This window comes from Myotis nattereri (assembly GCF_964212035.1).
Source record: "Myotis nattereri genome assembly, chromosome: 18".
NCBI classification, from domain to species: domain Eukaryota; kingdom Metazoa; phylum Chordata; class Mammalia; order Chiroptera; family Vespertilionidae; genus Myotis; species Myotis nattereri.
In genome coordinates this window covers 10514415-10534197 of record NC_138093.1, presented here as the reverse complement: position 1 = coordinate 10534197, position 19783 = coordinate 10514415, and the positions used below count along the sequence as shown (strand labels likewise).

The window sequence follows — 19783 nt, the reverse complement described above, 5'->3', positions numbered from 1 at the left end:
ATAAGATATCTGACAATATCCGGGGGGAGAGGGAAGGGGGAGCTTAGATGAGCTGTGTTTGAGGTCCTGTAATAGACTGTCCCAAGTGAAGGGACGAGCATCTGTGAAGGCCTAGAAGCGAGGAAGTAGGGGTGTGCTTGAAACCCCGGAATCCGGCATGAGTGCAGTGCAGACTGGTGGTGGGAGGACAGGCTGCTGATCACAAAGGGCTGACAAGCCCGGCTAAAAGGATTGTTCCCTAGCCTAAATGATTTTAAACAGAAGGAGGTTAACTTTATCAGATCTGCATTCACAAAACACCTTTTGATGGCTGGTGGAAAATGATCCAAGGGGAGAGAAACTAAAGGCAGGAAACTAGCAAAGTGTTGCAAAGATCATTTAGGCCAGGATGAGGTTAAGTGGGTAGTTTCAGAGAAGTAGACTTTACTGAATTTGGTTATTGATTGAATGTGGAGGGTGAGCAAAAGAGGAATCAAGGATGAATCCTAGATTTTTGGCGCAAGCAATGGGGTGGATGTTGTGGCATGTATTTGGATAAGGAGCGTTAGAGAGATAGTGAATGAATATGGTTTCAGAATTTCCAATTGGAGAAGTTCTAGAAGGCAATTGAATGTGTCAAGTTCAAGGGAGGTAGAGATTTGGAAGTCATTGGCATACAGACCTCAACCAGTCCTTGAAGGGGATGAGATTTCTCAGAGAATGCGTAGAGAGAAAGGACACTGACATAGGTCAGGATCCCGAGGAACACCAACCCTTAAGACAGTGATGGCGAACCCAGGACACGCGTGTCAGAGGTGACACGCGAACTCATTTTTTTGGTTGATTTTTCTTTGTTAAATGGCATTTAAATATATAAAATACATATCAAAAATATGTCTTTGTTTTACTATGGTTGCAAATATCAAAAAATTTCTATATGTGACACGGCACCAGAGTTAAGTTAGGGTTTTTCAAAATGCTGACATGTCGAGCTCAAAAGGTTCGCCATCACTGCCTTAAGAAGTTCATGGAGAAGGGGAGCTTGCAAAGAATGCGGAAGATCCTTGACGAAGGCAGGAAAAAAATAGCGCATGGAAACCAAAGGAAGACAGTAGGTCCTTCAAGGAGGTCAATAGTGTCAGATACTTAGAGTCCAGTAAGATAAAGACTGATGTGCCCATTGCAGTGAGTGACACAGGGAGCATTACTGTCCTTAGCGAAAGCCCCTCCAACACAGTGGGAGCCAATTCCAGATTAAACTAGGTTGAAAAGAGAGAGAAGAATTAGGAACAGCAAGGGTAGACAGCTCATTCCTCTCCCTCAAATGTCCTTCCACACTGTTCCTACTTTGTAAAGTCTTGCCCATTCCAGGACTGCGCTAAAGTGAAGGGAAGTTCTTTATTTTCCTTTCAACTTTATTTTGTATTGGTTTCAGGTGTATAGCGTAGTGGTTAGATAATCATATACTTTACACAGTGATCCCCTCGATGTTTCCCGTACCCATCTGACACCATCCATAGTTATCGTAACGTTATGATTATATTCCCTATGATGTACTTTACATCCCGTGACTGTTTTGTAACTGCCAAATTGAAGTGAAGGAGATTTACAAACAAACAGACAAAAATCCAATATATATTTTTCCAGAGACAGATTCAGCCAGGGCTGGAAGTCAAGAAGTTGAGTGACTTGCTCTGTGCTCACTAGACAGGAACTTTCAACCAATAAAGGCCCGCACACTCCCTGGTGCCAATGTGGGGGTGTTGGTCTACATTACGCCAAGAATGTGATGCAATTCCTAAGAACAGGAAGAGGTTTAGCTGGAATGGAAAGATGACTCTGGCTGGGGGGTGGCGGCAGAGGGGATGGAATGGGAAACAGTCTTTTTTTTTTTTTTTTCAAATGAGCGGAGCCAAAAATGAAGTGACATATGCAGAAGGGAAAAACTGTAATGGAATGCCCTTCTGCCCCATCTCTGATTGTAGTGAAGCAGACAGAAAAAGCATCAGATTCAGATGGCTCTTTTGTCATTTATTAAGAGAGAACAAGTACCCATCCCTGGAGATTCTCTTGACATAGGGGGCAGCTCCCCACACTTTTCTCTTTACGCAAAGAGCAGCTATTCTGATTACAGATGATGTAATTTATCTGTAAGATGGGGATAGTGGCTATCAACCTCACTTGAAATGTGTATGAGAGCACTTCGTATGCTAGGGAAACAGTTCAAATGTTAGCCACGGGTGTTCTTGCACAGTAGAAAAGCACAAGAGGCCCTGGCTGGGTAGCTCAGTTGGTCAGAGCATCGTCCTGATATGCCAAGGTTGTGGGTTCAATCCCTGGTCAGGGCACATACAAGAATCAACCAATGAACGCATAAATAAGTGGAACAACAAATCGATGTTTCTCTCTTGTGCAAATAAATTTTTTTAAAAGCATAAGAATATTTTAAAACAAATTTGAATAATGAAAGAGTAAGAAAGATTAGATATAGATAACACTTACTCCGAATGACACAGACACACGCTATGACAGACATATTTACACAGTGTTGGGAATCGTTTTTTGGACCAAGATAGGCATCTTAAATGGAAAGAATCAGGCCTGAATAACTTACTTTCTTCTTATTAAAAAAACTATTTAATCCCTGGCCAGTGTGGCTCAGTTGGTTGGGCATTGTCCTCTGCACCAAGAAGTTACCAGTTCAATTCATGGTCAGGGCACCTGCCAGGTTGTGGGCTCAATCCCCAGTAGGGGGCATGCAGGAGGCAGTTAATTGATGTTACTTTCTCGTATCCATCTTCCTCTTCCTTCCTCTCTAAAAATCGATAAAAATATATTCATAAATTATTTAAAAACTGGTGCTATGTGAGATCTAAAATTCTAGAGTTAAATAGGAAACATGACTAGGAGTATCTAATTATACAGGTCAGATCATTAAAATGAGATTAAAGGAACGGCCCAAGTCATTTTCTTCAGAGGATTCAGAAAAGACAAAATATTATTTGAAATGAGTGACTGTCTGTTATAGTATTTATAATAATGGGATTGCCAAACCGGTTTGGCTCAGTGGATAGAGCATCAGCCTGAGGACTGAAAGGTCCCAGGTTCGATTCCGGTCAAGGGCATGTACCTGGGTTGCGGGCACATCCCCAGTAGGAGGTGTGCAGGAGGCAGCTGGTCAATGTTTCCCTCTCATCGATGTTTCTAACTCTCTGTTCCTCTCCCTTCCTCTCTGTAAAAAATCAATAAAAATATATTTTTTTAAAAAATGGGATCGGCCTCATCTGTCACTTAAAAACTGTCATTTTTTTTTCTTATATTTTATTGATTTTTTTACAGAGAGGGAGGGAGAGAGATAGAGAGTTAGAAACATCGATGAGAGAGGAACATCGATCAGCTGCCTCCTGCACATCTCCCACTGGGGATGTGCCCGCAACCCAGGTACATGCCCTTGACCAGAATCGAACCCGGGACCCCTCAGTCCGCAGGCCGATGCTCTATCCACTGAGCCAAACCGGTTTTGGCATAAAAACTGTCATTTTTTAAAGCTGTTCTCTTGACAGGCTGATGGTTACCAGAGGTGAGGAGGGTTGAGAGCTGGGTGAAAAGGTGAAGGGATTAAGAAGTTCAGATTGGTAGCTACAAAACAGTCATGGGAATGTAAAGTACAGCCTAGGACAGTGGTCGGCAAACTGCGGCTCACGAGCCACATGCAGCTCTTTGGCCCCTTAAGTGTGGCTCTTCCTAAGCCTGAGGAGTACCCTAATTAAGTTAATAATAGTGTACCTACATATATAGTTTAAGTTTAAAAAATTTGGCTCTCAAAAGAAATTTCAATCTTTGTACTGTTGATATTTGGCTCTGTTGACTAATGAGTTTGCTGACCACTGGGGCCCTAGGAAATATAGTCAATAATCTATATATATAAAAGGCTAAGTGTCCATCTGTCCGTCCATCCATCGACCGACCAGCCAGTACATATGACACACACTGGCAATTTAAAAATAAACGTTGACTCGCACACATGCGATACATATAAAGCTCTCACTGGCATCATAATCGAAACTGAAGTATTATCAGGATCTGTGGAAGGAGAGGTTGTTCTAATTCCAAGAATTGATTTGTCCCTGTCTAACACTGGCCTCCCATTTAAAGTAATTCAAAGACAGTTTCCCATGATTCCAGCATTTGTGATGACTATTAATAAATCACAAGAACAAATTCTAGATAGAGTAGGGATATAAAGTTGTAAATACTTCATCACAAGGGAAATTAGTCAAGCACTCTGAAAGTGTTTTTACTCTGAATGTGGTATGCAGGGAGATATTAGAATAAGTTTAATCGATTTATCAGTCATTGTTTTTATCAATGTTTTTATATCATGTTTTTTTGTTGGTTTTATATCATGTTGTTATTGCTTATTTATTAATCAATTTATATATTATTTTCATATACATTTTACTAAATTTCATCTCTGACACTTCTATTCTAGAGAAAGGGCAAATAGCGATATTAAAATACTTCTAATGAATGTCCTTTCAATGTGCACGAATCTGTGCACTGGGCCACTAGTATTGTATAACTATGTACGGTGCCAGTGGGTACTGGAAATATTGGGGGGAACTTTGTAAAGTATATTATTGTCTAACCACTATGCTGTACCCATAAAATTAATACATAATGATATTGAATGAAAACTGTAATTGAAAAAATTTTTAAAGAATTAAGAGTGAAAAATGGATAAATAAAAAATAAAGGGTGTTCTCTCTGCAGTATAGTTATTTTCCTCTAAGGAAACACTAAGGTTAGACCCTCTGAGGATGGGACAAAGAGCCTCTGAGTTGGAGTTTTGCCTCCCTCTTCTGGAAACATTAAGTCATGACCTGAGAAACGGATGGTGCTAAGGGATCCTAAATACAGCAGTATAACCAGACCAGGATACAGCTCCATCGAGAGTAAAATAATTATGCAACTGTGTTGTCAGTTTCCAGAGGAACAGACAGATTGCACTGGTCACAAATGTTTCCTTGAAGTTAGAATAGTGGTGGTAGTAGTAATAATAGTATAATAATAATAATACAGGTCACTTCGAAGTTCATAAAACCCTGACACACATTACTGCATTTTACCTGCTCTTATCCTCCAAACATCCAGGTGAAGCAGGCAGAGCAGATATCACTCCTGTTTTCAACCATGGAAAACTGCGGCCTAAATAACTTACCTAAAGTCCTACTGGGGCAGAGGGGGAGCTGGGTCTGGAAGCCAAAACTCCCAACTCCCTGGTTCAGTGTTTTCTGCCCTCTCACCTCCATGGACGCTGCTGCATGTGATGTAATTTGTCAATGTTTTATGCGAATCTCTGCCCTTCACCAGCATGTCCCACAGTGTTCACCTAATTGGTGAAAATAGATACGCTGCTTTGTATAGGATTCTAGCAAGTCTGTACTGTTATTGTAGAAAAAACATCTGAAATCTCACAAGCACATGGCTGGTCTATGGCAGAACTTCTTAAACTTTTGCTCGAAGTTCTTTAGCATTTCATTGTTGTTTTTTATTTTCCACTTACAGTTACCATACAATATTATATCAGTTTCAGGTGTACAACATAGTGATTAGAGTTATATAAATTATGAAGTGATCACCCCATTCAGTCTAGTACTCACCTGGCACCATACATAGTTATTACATAGTTATTAACTATATTCCCTATGCTGTCCTTTACATCCCATGACTATTTTTTTTAAAACCACTATATATATATATATATATATATATATATATATATATATATATGAATCTTTGGCAAGTAGAGTTTTGTAATAATAAGTCCCAACTCTGTTACTGGGCAAAATTGACTTTGAGAAAGATGGAAGAAAAAGTAGAGTGTAAAGATGAAAAAAAAATCAAGAAAAAACAATTTTAAGGTCAAAGTGCTTTTATTTTACAGTTCTAAGTGTGCAAATAAACATTCTGCATATTAATGAAATGGTCAAACAAAAGGCATACGAATCAACATGCTCTTCCATCTTCCCACCTGCCCTTGTGTGCCCAGCCCAAAACACCTCATTGCCCACCAACACTATTTGCAAGGGAACCATGGGGAGAAGTTTGGCAGGTGCAAATTGCCACCAGCTGGTCAAAACCAAGCCTTACACCAGTTTTGTGACTTTAGCATGATAAAATATAGCTTCCTTTATAGGGCATTATTGGTCAAGGTATTTATCATTGGAGTTACTTTTTTAGATGACAAATTGGTAAGGAGTTAAGTGACATGAAAAACTTAATTGCTACTATCCACACAACATAAAAGCAACCACAGGCATGATGGCTCTGTGGTCAACCGGAAACTACTGGTCTATTTGACTTGGTGTTTTCTCTTCTTGTCTAATTTGCCTCCATGCCTGAACTTTCTGCCTCTTACCTTTCAATTGTTTCTGCCCTAAAGAACTGATTTCATTTGCTATATTATTTTCCTCTTCTCCAATGGGTTCACCGTATATAGAATCTTCCTGTTGGTCCTCTCGTAGCTTTTTAGTGTGCCTTCCCTTTCCCATTCTCTTCTTAGGCCTATACTATTTTTTCCCAGTTTTCTTCTTTCATTCAAATTACGTGTATATCCATGACTTAAGAACAGCCCAGTTCCAGAAAACTTGGGCATGAACTTTTTAAAAAATATATGTTTTATTGATTTTTTTACAGAGAGGAAGGGAGAGGGATAGAGAGTTAGAAACATCGATGAGAGAGAAACATCGATCAGCTGCCTCCCGCACACTCCCCACTGGGTATGTGCCTGCAACCAAGGTACATGCCCCTGACCAGAATCGAACCTGGGACCCTTCAGTCCGCAGGCCGACACTCTTATAGCCTCTGAGCCAAACTGGTCAGGGCTGGGCATGAACTTTTTAAAGACAATGTACTCATCCTGCAAATATTGCGGAGTACCTCTAACACCAGCCATTGTTCCGAGTGCCAAGGATTCCAAACCATGAATTACAATTGGTCTGTACCTCAGGGACCTCATATGGTCTACACAGCCAAGGAGAAAAACAAGCACACAATGACTGCTCTTTGAAACTGGTAAGTTTGCTATGAGAGGATAAAACCATAATCCGCGCCCCTGTCCCCCCCCCCACCCCCCCCCGCACCGGTTGGTGGGGAGAGGCAGGTGAGAACCTTAGAAAGGCTTTGCAGGGAGACGTCAGAGCTGGATCTTTGAACGCTAAGCAGAGCTTTAGCAGATTGAAAGGGAAAAGGCTGGGGGTAAAGTCTACAAAAAGGATCTTCTAGAGAGAAGGTACCACTGAGCTAAGGCACACGGTAAAGTGCTTGACTGGTTAGAACAGAGAACTTGGTCAGGCTCAAACAGAGGTGGTGGGAGTGGCAGGTGAGTCAGGAGTGCTACAAAGCACTCAGCTTGTGGGAGGCAGCCCGCAGTACATGACCTTTTATTCTACAGAAAACAGGGGTGATGAACTTTTTTTTTATAGATTATAAGCTTGATTTTTTTGTCTAAAGTTTTACATGTCCTCTTTTCCCCTAATTGACACCCCCCCCCCCAGCCACTCCCACCCCGGGCAAGCCCCCACTGCCCCAGTGTCTGTGTCCATTGGTTATGCTAATATGCATGCATACAAGTCCTTTAGTTGCTCTCTAACCCCCCCCCCACCACCACCACCACCCCTACCATTTGTCTCTAGATCGATCTATTCTTGTTCTGTGATGAACTTTTTTTTTTTTTTGTGATGAACTTGTTAAGAAAGTTTCTGTTACTCACGTGGCAGCACTGGGTTGAAAAAGAGACCTGCGTAAGGAAAGTAGTAAGGAGGCTACTGCATGAGTCCAAGTTAAAGTTAATGAGAGCTTGAATCTAAGGCCCAGGGAAAGGAAATGACGTCTGAAACATTTTGGTGGTTATTAAAAACAGACTTTTTTTTAACAGTTAAGAGGTGGAAAGCAAAAACACAGGCATCAAATGCAGTTCATGATTTGCTCAGGTAAAGGGGTGGCAGGTGATGCCCCAAAAAAGGAACAATAGTAGGAAGCACAGGTAAGGTTTTACCTTTGATAATGAAGTGGAGGTAATAAAATGTTTTAGATGCAATTACATATTTGTGGAATATTAAAACACAGACCTCCAATAAGCAGCAACAAATTTGGATCTGAATAAAACCATAATCCGCGCCCCTGCCACCCCCCCACCCCCCGCCCCGGTTGGTGGGGAGAGGCAGGTGAGACAGGGTAGACAGGTATACTTCAGAGTTAACAATAATACAAGAGCTGAAGTCCTAAATACAAATGGCAAGCTAGTGGAGCTAGTTCTTAAAGATTTCTTGTAATGTTTGAATTTTTTATAAAGGGACTCCTTAAAGCAGGGGCTTATCTGCATTAATAAGAGAACATAGTATATTATAAAATCAATAAAAGGTTAGATGAATGAAGGTCTAAAAATAAAAAGTATAACAGTTGATTTTTTAAAAAAAATATTTTTAATGATTTCAAAGAGGATGGGAGAAGGAAAGATGGAAACATCAATGATAAGAATCATTGATCTCCTGCATGCCTCTACTGGGGATCGAGCCCACAACCAAGGCTTGTGCCCTAACCTGGAACTGAACTGTGACCTCATAGGTTGATGCTCAACCATTGAGCCATGCCCACCGGGCTATAACAGTTGATTTTGATAGAGCAAAGTTGAAGGATTACATTGACTCCTCAGTAGAAACAGCATCTAGGGAAATTATGTAAAATGCGAAGGGATAAAAGAAGTGAGGAAAAGAGAAAATGGGCAAAAGGAAGGGAAGACTTACTTTTAAAAATCATTTTGCACACTGGCCAGGTGGCTCAGTTGGTTGGAGTATCGTACTGTATACCAAAAGGTCTTGGGTTCAATTCCTGGCCAAGGCACACACGTAGGTTGGGGCGTGTATGGGAGGCAACCGATCAACGTTTTTCTCTTACACCAATGTTTCTCTTTCTCTATTTCTCTAAAAATCAATAAACACATCCTCCAGTGAGGATTTAAAAAAATTATTTTGCTAATCCATAAGTGAATCAGATGTGGAAAAATGTTGAACTGACAATAAGATCTAATGAAAAAGTCAAACCAAGGATAAGAAAGGGCAAATAAGAACTCAAGAGCAAAAAACATTAAAAAGGAATACAGAATGACAAAAAAAAAAAAAAGCTAAAAAAGAGAATAGAATAATACAATGAAATTGTTAAAAAATATATACCTTCTCCCCCAAAAAGCAAATTAAATAAATTGACAGGACAAAGTGAAATGCCAAGTGCTTAAAATGAACATGTCTGCGTGATTATTCAGAGGTATTACACTACTGGGTAGGTGTCTAGGAGTCTGGGAGTTGAATCTAAGTACTTCAACATGCTATGCAGCCTTGGGCAAGCTGGAAAAAATGGTTATGAGGATTGTAATGACACATGTAACATGCCTAATATGTAGTGCTCAATAAATGAAGGTTATGGGGAAAACATTAGATATCTTGGTTAGTATCTATATGAAAGTCAAATTTCCAACAAATTTTCTAATCTAAAACATGGATTCAGTTATAGCACTTATAACTGCTTAAGATAGTTTTCTACTTTTGGATCAACCTTCTCTGTAATGAATAGGATGTGAGCCTCAATTTGCCCATTCTGTATCAAACTATGAAACATATGCTACAAATTTTCTTTCGGGACCTGTACTGCACAAGCTTTTTGGTCCAATCAGTTAATTTGCAATTATAGTAGTAACACCTATACACCCACTGCTCTTTGCCTTTTTGCTGAGCTGTTTGAAAAGACACCCAGGGAGGATTTGGTCAGTTTTGCTAAATACACTAACCAAAAAGCCTTAACTGTGTGGCCACCAACATTCAAGCCTTTAGTCATAAAAAACCCCAATGGGATGGGAAATTAAATTATGAGATGTTTTCTTATACATGTATTATTAAATACTGTGGGTGCGGAAGTAATTATCCATTTGTCTTAACTTGCTTTTGCTAGACGTCCTGATAAAAGTAGAAAATATAAAAGATAAGATCCTTAAATGTGATTTTGTGGAACTGAGACCCAAAATTTTTTTTAAATATATTTTTATTGATTTCAGAGAGGAAGGGAGATGCAAAGAGATAGAAACATCAACGCAGAGAGAGAATCATTGACCGGCTGCCTCCTGCACGTCCCCTATGGGGATCGAGCCCACAACGTGGGCATGTGCCCTTGACTGGAATTGAACCAAGGACCCTTCAGTCCACAGGCCAATGCTCTATCCACTGAGCCAAACCAGCTAGGGCCAAAAAATTTTTTTCTGTACAACCAGATCCCTAAATGTACTACAGAAAAATATTGATAGAATTTTGTTTGGTATACAACCTTTCAAGAATGCATCTCATCCACTAAGTTCAAACTATAGAATTCTTCCAATTCACCAGAGCTGGACAGTTTTCAAAGCTTCTGGGTACTTACCTTTGACTTCCACTTCCTGCATGTCTGGGGTTCTTAACTGGGGGACCATGGGCCACTGGGTTACAGCAGGCTTCAGGAGTCCTGAGAATTCCCTGACATAGTATGTGATACTTGGTATACACATAGGCATGCGTTTTTTCTGGGTAAAGGCACATACCTTTCATCAGATTTTCAAAGGCTTTCCAAATAGCGTAAGAACCAGTTAGACATTTAAATGAGCAGATGTACGTACAATCTGCCAAATATTTTTAACATTTGTGAGATTTCTTAGTTTAATAAGCATCTTGGGAAGTTCAGTGTCACAACAGCCAGAAAAGCTACTTTTAAGAGTAATTCCACATCTTTACTTCCTAGTAATTCACACAATCTTCAACCCACTGCAATTTGACTTCTGTCTCTATGATTAAGTTCCTAATTGCTAAATTCAAAATACATTTTTTGGTACTTATTTGTCCACTTGGTGGTATAGTAGAATGGAGAGAAGCGGACTCTGGAGCCAAACTGCCTCGTTCAAAGCTTAGCCCCATCACTTTCTAGCTCTCCAGCCTTGCACAAATTAACTCTCTCCGCCTCAGAATGGTATCCTTAGTAAAAAGTGTCTTTATTCATGTTGTGTGAACAGTACTTACTTCAAAATGTCAATGGGAGAATTCAACTAAGAAAGCTCTATGTAAATATGAGTTACCATTTGGTACCTGGGATAACTCCTTTCTTGAAAATCATTTGAAACAGGTCACCTAGGTCTCATTCCAACTTGGGTGGCGCCTTAGTTCATCTTCCTAGTTCTAGGCTTATCCCTCTCTAATGGATCTTTCACACTATGGCCAGAATGATCATTTGAAACTACAAACCTGATGCCATCTCTTGCCCCTTTATGACAGTGGGCCAGTCTGGCTCTTCTTCCTTAAGTCCCCATTGCCTACACTTACCCTACCAGTCCATGGAACCATACTAACTACAATCCCCAAAATGTGCCTTACTCTTTTAACTCATGACTCTGTATAAGCCACTGACTCAGTCTAGAATTCGGTATCTGTTCTCAATGTGGCCCAATAACACTGCACACTAATTACACATTCTATTCTAGAAGGCTGTTTGGTTGCTGATACATTTCATCTAGTCAGATCTTCCCTTCCCACCACCTCTAATAAAGAGCAGAAGTAGGAGCCATATTATGACAGTCTTGTTCTTTTTCTACCATCATAATCTTAAACCATTTTCTTATTCCTTTATTTGTCATTCCATAATCCCCCTTCTCATTTTTTAATCCACTGAGTTTATGTAGAAAAATAACTAGAAGGTTAGGGACATAAATAAACTAGATAACAACACTTCACGCTGAAGGGAACATTCTAGAAGTATTTATTTCACTGCTGACCACTTGGTTACAGCATGCAACTCTCAACAGCGAGCTGCCACTCTCCGCTCCTGCAGACGCACCAAACGCTATGGTGCCGCTTAGTTTTCTGCCTTTCACAGGCTTTTATTACCAACATCATTACCCAGGGACACGCCCTTTGGAGATTTAAAAGCAGTTATTCTCTATAAAAAGTAACTTCATATTTCATGCACAAAACTCCAATTGGCAGATGTAGGTCCAAAATGGAAAGAAAAAAATGTATTCTAGTTCTGTAAATTATCAGGAATAAGATAAGCATTTCTCCTCGCCTTGTTATAAGGAAATAGAATTATTTTCCTCTATCAGGAATCAAGACAGTAGTTTTGATGAGCCCACAGTTATAAAATTGCTCACTGGTTAAAGTTCTTTCTGAAGATGTTAAGAGGTAAGAAGATGGCTCATTTTCCTGTACAATTTAAAGAAATATTTGCAGTGTTTGTAGGAGTTATAGGTTATATTGTAGGCCCTTGTGACAATATTTAAAAGACCTATTCTCCCATTTAGAAAATTCAGTCTCAGAAGGTAAAAGAAAATCCCCATTATCCCTGAGCAAAAAGGGGAAACATCATAGGTACTTTTATTTGTTACTAGAAGTCACTATAAATGAGTTGCCTAGCTCTAGGTCATTCTCAGAGAATTTATATAAACTTACGCAGGTGTGAGGTGCCCTCAGACTTTCTCAGATAAATGTATTTAGTAGTTTGAATAGTCACTCTGCAAAACTTTAAATTTAATGAACCACACAACTGAACATTCTCCATTTTGAAATTTGAGACTGTCCTGAGAAGATGCCTATGGGACATGAAACTATTGGGCACAGAATAATTTTTTAAATATCAGCGAACTGTGACAAGAGGGAGAGAGCGGGGAAAACCGTAGTGGAGACGGTGAGAAAGGGGCAGGACAAAGCTACAGTTAGGAACTGGGTCTTTCTCCTCAAGTCAGGGGCCTCTGGCTACATGTATGCTATCCTCACTCTTCATATAAACCAGACGTTGAAAAATAAAATTAAGAATGTCCCAAACTAATTTAAGTCTTTTAAGGAATAAATGACAGAAAACATTTTAGCTTCTTAATCAAGGAGTGCTATAATAGAATTTCAAGGCATCTTAATATAATTCGTTTAACCCTAAAGCAATTGTGCAATAAGCAAAATATAAAAGGAAAATAACAAAGGTTAACTTCCTACAGGGGCCAATAGACAAGATCTTTGCTGCACAGCAATTAACCTTCACACACTGGAGTCTTATTTAAAAGGCCATCGGAAACTCAGATTACTGAAAATCACAAATGTCACCAACAAAAGGAATGTTGATCAGATAGAGTCAAAGAACTTCCCAGAGGGCTGCCTTCTCTGAAGGAGTTTCAGCCTGTTGCTAGCACAGGTTGGTTTAGTTAAATCTCACTGATGGCTCCATTAAAGAATTAATGCCCCAGTCAGTGCTGTTTTAAAAATGTAAAACACTGGGAGGGGAAAAATACCCAAAATAAAACAATCTACTGTTCCCTAACATATAGAGCTTAGCACCCAGAGAAAGCCTCTGCCCCCATAAGAGACTTTCCCCATAGGGTTAAGCTTCATTAAATGAGGTGTAACCTCTCATTTTCAGGATTTGTCTTTTCTTACAAGGTCCTTAAAGGCAGAAGTTCCACTTGGATTCTAACACACAACTCTGTGAGCTCAGCTTCCTTAAAACACACACCTGCCAGGTAGGTTCTCCCTTGCCAGTGACCGGTTCACTACTTCACAGCCACCAGAATCGCACATACACTATCAACATGATGAAAAACACAGCCACAGCTGCAAGTTTGGCATAAGTGGACCGCATGTTCAAGTACTTCGCATCTTGGCGGTATTTCTTAGACAGACTGGACAAATTGTTAGCCTTTGAATCCAATGCTGTCAGAGAAGAAGAAAGGAAAACACTAATTAGTCCATGGAAGTATTTTATCAAATGTATGAAGTCATAAAAATAACCAAAAGGAGTGGCACTATACCAAACAACCACGATGCTTAAATGATCATTTTTATTTTAAGGGTAAGGTTACCTGTACTGATTAATTCATGATCCTAAAGCACTGAAAAATCTACAATGCATTTTAAAATGATCAGACCAAGTTATGTTCAAATTCTTGAGGCTGCATAGGGAAGTGGTTGGGAGTGCAGGCTCTGGCCTCTGACTCTTTGGTCAAATTTCAGATGCATCAGCCATGTAACTCCGCCTCAATAAAGCCCCGGTTTCATCATCTATGTATTGGGGATAACAGAAACTATATCATAGGCTTATAGGTACACACAAATGCCTGTAAAGTGAGCACAATGCCTGCATATGGTAAACATCTGAGAAATGTTAGCCAACATTAAGCATCTCCATAATCTTTCAATGGTCTAAATTATATTCCCTCATATTTTGAAAAATAATAATAATAATAATAAATAAAATAATAATCCATGTAAAATAACATTCAGATAACCAGGAAATCCAATGACCCAGCCATTGAGTATTAAGCTGTATCTCAATGATGAATGCTGCCAAATGTCTAAGATTCTCCACATTGTAGAGACTATTATAGGTGCTAGAAAACCACCAATATCTACTAAATTAAGCTTTTTAGAATATTTTGCAACATTTCTTTACCCTACAAGTAAATGACATTTGTAATGTCATTATCTTCTTATAATTGTTAACTGAGCAATTAGAGAAATAGCCAGATAGACAAAAGCAAGACTGGACTAAAATATATGGCATATTTTAATAATAAAAACAAACTCTCAATCTTACATAAATGAATTCTGATAAAACTTTTTACTTCTTTAAGTTTTTGAAAAACTATTTTGCAATCTGAATGTTTGTTCTTCCTCAGAGAATGCTTCTGGAATATTTGGAGTTGCCTAATAGAGACTGGTTTTGATTGAGAAATGTGGCATTACTTAATAGCACAGGCATGACAGCTACTTCTAAATTATCAACTTGTCCTATAAGAAAAACACCTAGTCATGTAAAAAAAAGAAGTTACAGGATGAGAAATAACCATGACAACGCTGCAAGGAATCTTTCTAGCGTCTACTAGAGTGCACAACTCATTGAACAGAGGTTTTTGACTACTGTTTATTTTGCTATATTCCCAGTAACTAGGACAGAGTCTGGCATATATAGTCAGTGCGCAATAAATAAATATTTGCTAAATGAATCTAAGCTGCTGAGACTAACTGGACAGAGGAACAAGTATTAGGTCATATGAAATAAGTAATTGTTAAGTGAATTCCTCTTAGAATGTCCTCATCAGAACATTTAGAAGCACATGATGTCATTAAGACAAAGCTACTGCTTGGAGAAGTCGTTGAGCTAATATGAGAAGACACCATGTGAAGTGCTAGAGGATACAATGATGGCCAAAACATGTTTTTTGATCCCTATATTTTTGAAATTTACAGTGACACCTTTGAATGAAAAGACAAACCTATGACTTAAGAGAAATGGGTATATGTAGGCAGTAAAAAAGGTCATAATTTGGTCTTGCTGAAAGAACTCACAGGAACTATTATTGGATCTTAAATGCAAAGTAGACTAGCTATACAATGTTAAAAATTAGAGAAGAAGACATAAAAGATGGATTCTTATTATGAATAAGCTTAAATAGAAAGAAAACATTATATGAGGTAGGCTTATTTTTTCATTGTCCTTCAAATATGCTCCATTCAGAAATGGTTTTTCTTTCTCTTAAAATACCACTCTGCACTCCTTCCTGATGTATCATGTTTCAAGAATCCTTCCTGCTCAGTTCACATTTATCTACTTCCTTCTACATTTTTATAGCTCTCATTGTCTATATGTCTATTTAAAACTATCATACAATGAAAATGGACAACTCTGTGGGCCAACAAAAAAGCAGTGTGGCTTTTAGGAAGCTACTCAACCTTTCTGAGTCTCTGCTTCTTTATCTATAAAACCGGTTTGACACCACCCACTTCACCTGGGATTGCTCTAAAGATTAAATAAAATATATGTAGTCCCCCTACCATCTTGTCTATCATTAAGTGTTCCATTGATGTTTGTTTCTTATACCATCCATAAAATTCTGACAATGTTTCTTATTTTCCCAATCAGATGAAGTTAGTTCTTTTTCAATCAGCATCTCGGCTTTGTAGCAGCCAGCAAAGCACTAGGAGAGAATTCTTTACATTTCTGATGAACTCACCAATATATGTATTTTGGATTTTTAAAAAAGTTCCTGTGGTCTACTTTATCACAAGTAGAAACTGTAAGTCTGTTATGATAAAAATATACACAGACTCACTTAAAATTACAGTGTGAAGCTATATGCTTGGACAACTGCTTCCTAGTTAACATAAAGGTTAAAATTTGCAATATATGGTAACAAAATCTATTCATGAATATGTAGAAAGGTTAAATTCAAGAAATATTCTTAAGACATCTACTTGTGATCATTACTATGAGAAACATAAAAGAAATATATGAAATAGACATAAAACATAAGCACTACCTTTAAAGAGTACATGTCCACATTAAACACTTAGGTAACATTTAAATACTTAAGTAACATTTAAACATTAAATATAAATATATATTTAGTATTAATAAATATATGAAGTATAAATATATTTATTAATACCAACATATATATTTCAGGAAATTTTCATAAATAAGTACATACACACATATACACAAAAACCATATAGTGTTGGTTAAGCACCATATGTAGCTAAGTGCTTTAAAGAATTTAATGTGATATGGACTATAAGAATCAGAAAAGGCTTATTTATTTAAATATGTTTGTATTGATTTTAGAGGGAGAGAGGAAGGGAGAGGGAAAAACATTGATGAGAGGCTGCCTCTGGTATGCCCCCTACTGGGGATAGAGCCTGCGGCCTGACCAGGAATTTAACCAACAACCTCTTGCTGCATGGACTGACATGCATGCAACCAACTGAGCCACACTGGCCAGGGCAGCAAAGGCTTCTTCATAGAGGTAGTTCCTATCTAGATTTAAAGAACAGGTCCAGGATGACCTGACTGAGTCAGAATGTTTGTAACTAGGGAGAAGGAGAGGAGTTTGTAATCTCCTTACCTCCCAGTATAGAGGACACAATGCTTTTGCACATTACAAGTACACAATAATAATGACTGAATTAATTAAAAGTAAGTTGAGACCAGACTAAATCTCATCTTACAGTCAGAGTTTTTAAAGTTTTCAGCAGAGGATTATATAACATTTGATCGGGCAGCAGTAAAATCTCCCCAAGTGGCTACTCAGGAAACCACAGCAATCGACAATTTCCTCTCATTCTTCTTTTCATTTCTGCTCACTTATGTGTTTCTGTAAATATTTATGTGACTTTGTAAATATCTTGGAAATAGTAATTGCTTCTGATATGGAATGAGACCCTTATTGTTTCAACTCAACAAATCTAATCATGCTAACAAAAAAATATCATAGTGGAAGCTTTATAATGTCATCTGTTCCTGAAAAATGAAGTCTTAACAGTGCTCCATAGACTCGGACAGCATGATACACTAAGATAAGCTATCCTTGCCTCTGGAATGAGAACCATCTCTTCATAAGACTTACATGACTTTTAGCTACTACCTGAGAGCGCTTCTCCTCGTTGTAACACCTCTTCGATATTGGCCACCATGAGCCTCTGCACGTCTTGCAGTTCAGTGTTGATGGAGCCTAGGTTTCTTCGAGCACGACTGTCAGTGTATAGCTTCTTGGTTTTCTGAATGTAGGTCTCTAGAATGATGGAGAAAAATGACCATAAATGACTTCTTTCATGTCCATCAAATACTGAAATAGGGTTTAGGGCAGTGATGGTGAACCTATGACACGCGTGTAAGAGGTGACATGCGAACTCATTTTTTTGGTTGATTTTTCTTTGTTAAATGGCATTTAAATATATAAAATAAATATCAAAAATATAAATCTTTGTTTTACTATGGTTGCAAAGATCAAAACATTTCTACATGTGACATGGCACCAGAGTTAAGTTAGGGTTTTTCAAAATGCTGACACACTGAGCTCAAAAGGTTCGCCATCACTGGTTTAGGGAGTTCAGAGTTTAGTGCTGGATTGCTACTATCCATGTTTATCCAAGCTATTGAATGAGTATCAAAAGGGGAGTTTTGATTCCTTCATTTGTAAAATGTAAAGATATAATCAGATGACTATGCAGGAGAAACGTCCTTTGCACACCTTCAAAGTGCAAATTAGAAGTAGCTACTTTCAGGATCCTTAGAGAAATTAAGACTCACTACCATGAGTCACTACAGTAAGCCTTTCCTGAAAGCAGACATTTTCCAACTGTATTATGAGACTCTTACGGTTTCATTACTTAACACAACACATTCCCTAAAACAAAAAAAAAAAAAGGCTGGCAACAATCTAGCATTTCTACAGCCTAACATGGCAAAAGAGTGATTAAGTATTTTCTTTAACATTCATCCCAATTTCACTCTGTTCGTAAACTTCGGGTAAAGCAGACATGTATTAGGGAATTTCCCAAATAACACTATAAAACTACAGTTTCATTTGTGTTTAGGCCATGCCTATATTTCTTAGAACTATAGAAGAATGACTTATTATTAAAGATTACATCTCAACATTTAACAAAAATCTTAAGCTATTTGTGCTGGATACCTATCATTTGCCTCTTCTGCACCCTGCTTTTGCCTTGGGAAGTTGACCTACGTGGACTACTTGCCCCATAGCTTTGAGCCAAAGAGGGAGCCCCAAGAGTAGGAAAGAAGAGCAAACAGTGACATCAGGGTATTTAATCCTTTAGCTCCTCCCTGAAAAGTCACCTTGGGCTGGCAGTGTCCCTCCACCAACTTACACTGGAGCTGGCCTTCTCTATGAATTTTCTCCTTCCCCAATCCAGAAACTGCTTCTTTTTCTCATTCCTTTGGGCCTGGGGATGGTAACAATTACTGTGTTATGCGCCCCAGTACCTTGCAGTACACCTATAACCCGTTCATGTCTCTGTCTATAATCCTTTAACCTAACTTGAGTGTACCAATTATTTCCTGGGTGACCTTGACAACAACAGTCTTATTTTTTTTCTTGGTTTACTAGACTGCTATTGTCTACAAACGTAAAATTAAAAAACACATACATTACAGCAATCAGCTCTTGGAGAGTTATAAAACACTGGAGTATTTTGCTAAACTTTATTTATTTCTAAAAAACAAGTTGACATCCTTATCTAGAAAACTTGAAACACTTCAGAAATATAGAGATAGTAAAAACCACTTTCTTTTTTTTAACTAAAAATGTCAGCAGTGAAGGCTGACCATAGGTATGCCTTCTTACTTTTTCTACTTGCTGTACTAGGACATTTCCTTTGATCTACTACCATCAGATACTTTAACGAGGCTGAGCAATGCTGAGTCTATAATTCTTATACAAATATCAACACCTATACTCACTACTTCAGCATGTAGTAAATGTTATCCCCCAATGCCATCTATCTTCTGGTACTTTTCTTTAAAATTAGAGAATCTTATTTTTCTAAAAGAAACAAAACACCCAAAATCTTGCTGATTTCCAAATTCTGACCTCCATAAAATGAGCCTTACTGTGAGTCTGTGTGTATGTGTCTGCTTGGGAAAAGAACTTAGCTATTATATACCAACTAGAGGCCCGGTGCATGAAATCCATGCACTGGAGGGATGGGGAGGGTGAGGAATGTCCCTCAGCCCAGCCTGCATCCTCTCCAATCTGGGACCCCTCGGGGGATGTCCGACTGCCAGTTTAGGCCTGGTCCCACAGAGATTGGACCTAAACCGGCAGTCGGACATCCCTTTCACAATCCGGGACTGCTGGCTCCTAACCATTTGCCTGCCTGCCTGCCTGATTGCCCCTAACCACTTCTGCCTGCCAGCCCAATCACCCCCTAACCGCTCCCCTGCCAGCCTG

At 38.7% G+C, this 19783-nt stretch overlaps 1 protein-coding gene across 3 annotated transcripts in view; it reads right to left on the bottom strand.

The window, feature by feature from the left end:
* SEC22B (SEC22 homolog B, vesicle trafficking protein) overlaps positions 1 to 19783 on the bottom strand; it is a 47416-nt gene that overhangs the window by 16188 nt on the left and 11445 nt on the right. The window contains exons 4-6 of one of the 3 annotated variants that reach the window (XM_081112152.1): positions 17456 to 17602; positions 13549 to 13745; positions 1884 to 2794 (exon numbers count right to left, since the gene is read on the bottom strand). In XM_081112152.1, coding sequence (XP_080968278.1) covers positions 13591 to 13745; positions 17456 to 17602 — 302 coding nt within the window. In that variant the 3' untranslated portion in view covers positions 1884 to 2794; positions 13549 to 13590. Of the gene's footprint in view, positions 1 to 1883; positions 2795 to 12862; positions 13746 to 17455; positions 17603 to 19783 lie in introns of those variants that run through there. The other 2 variants (XM_081112151.1, XM_081112150.1) reach the window with 2 other exon arrangements.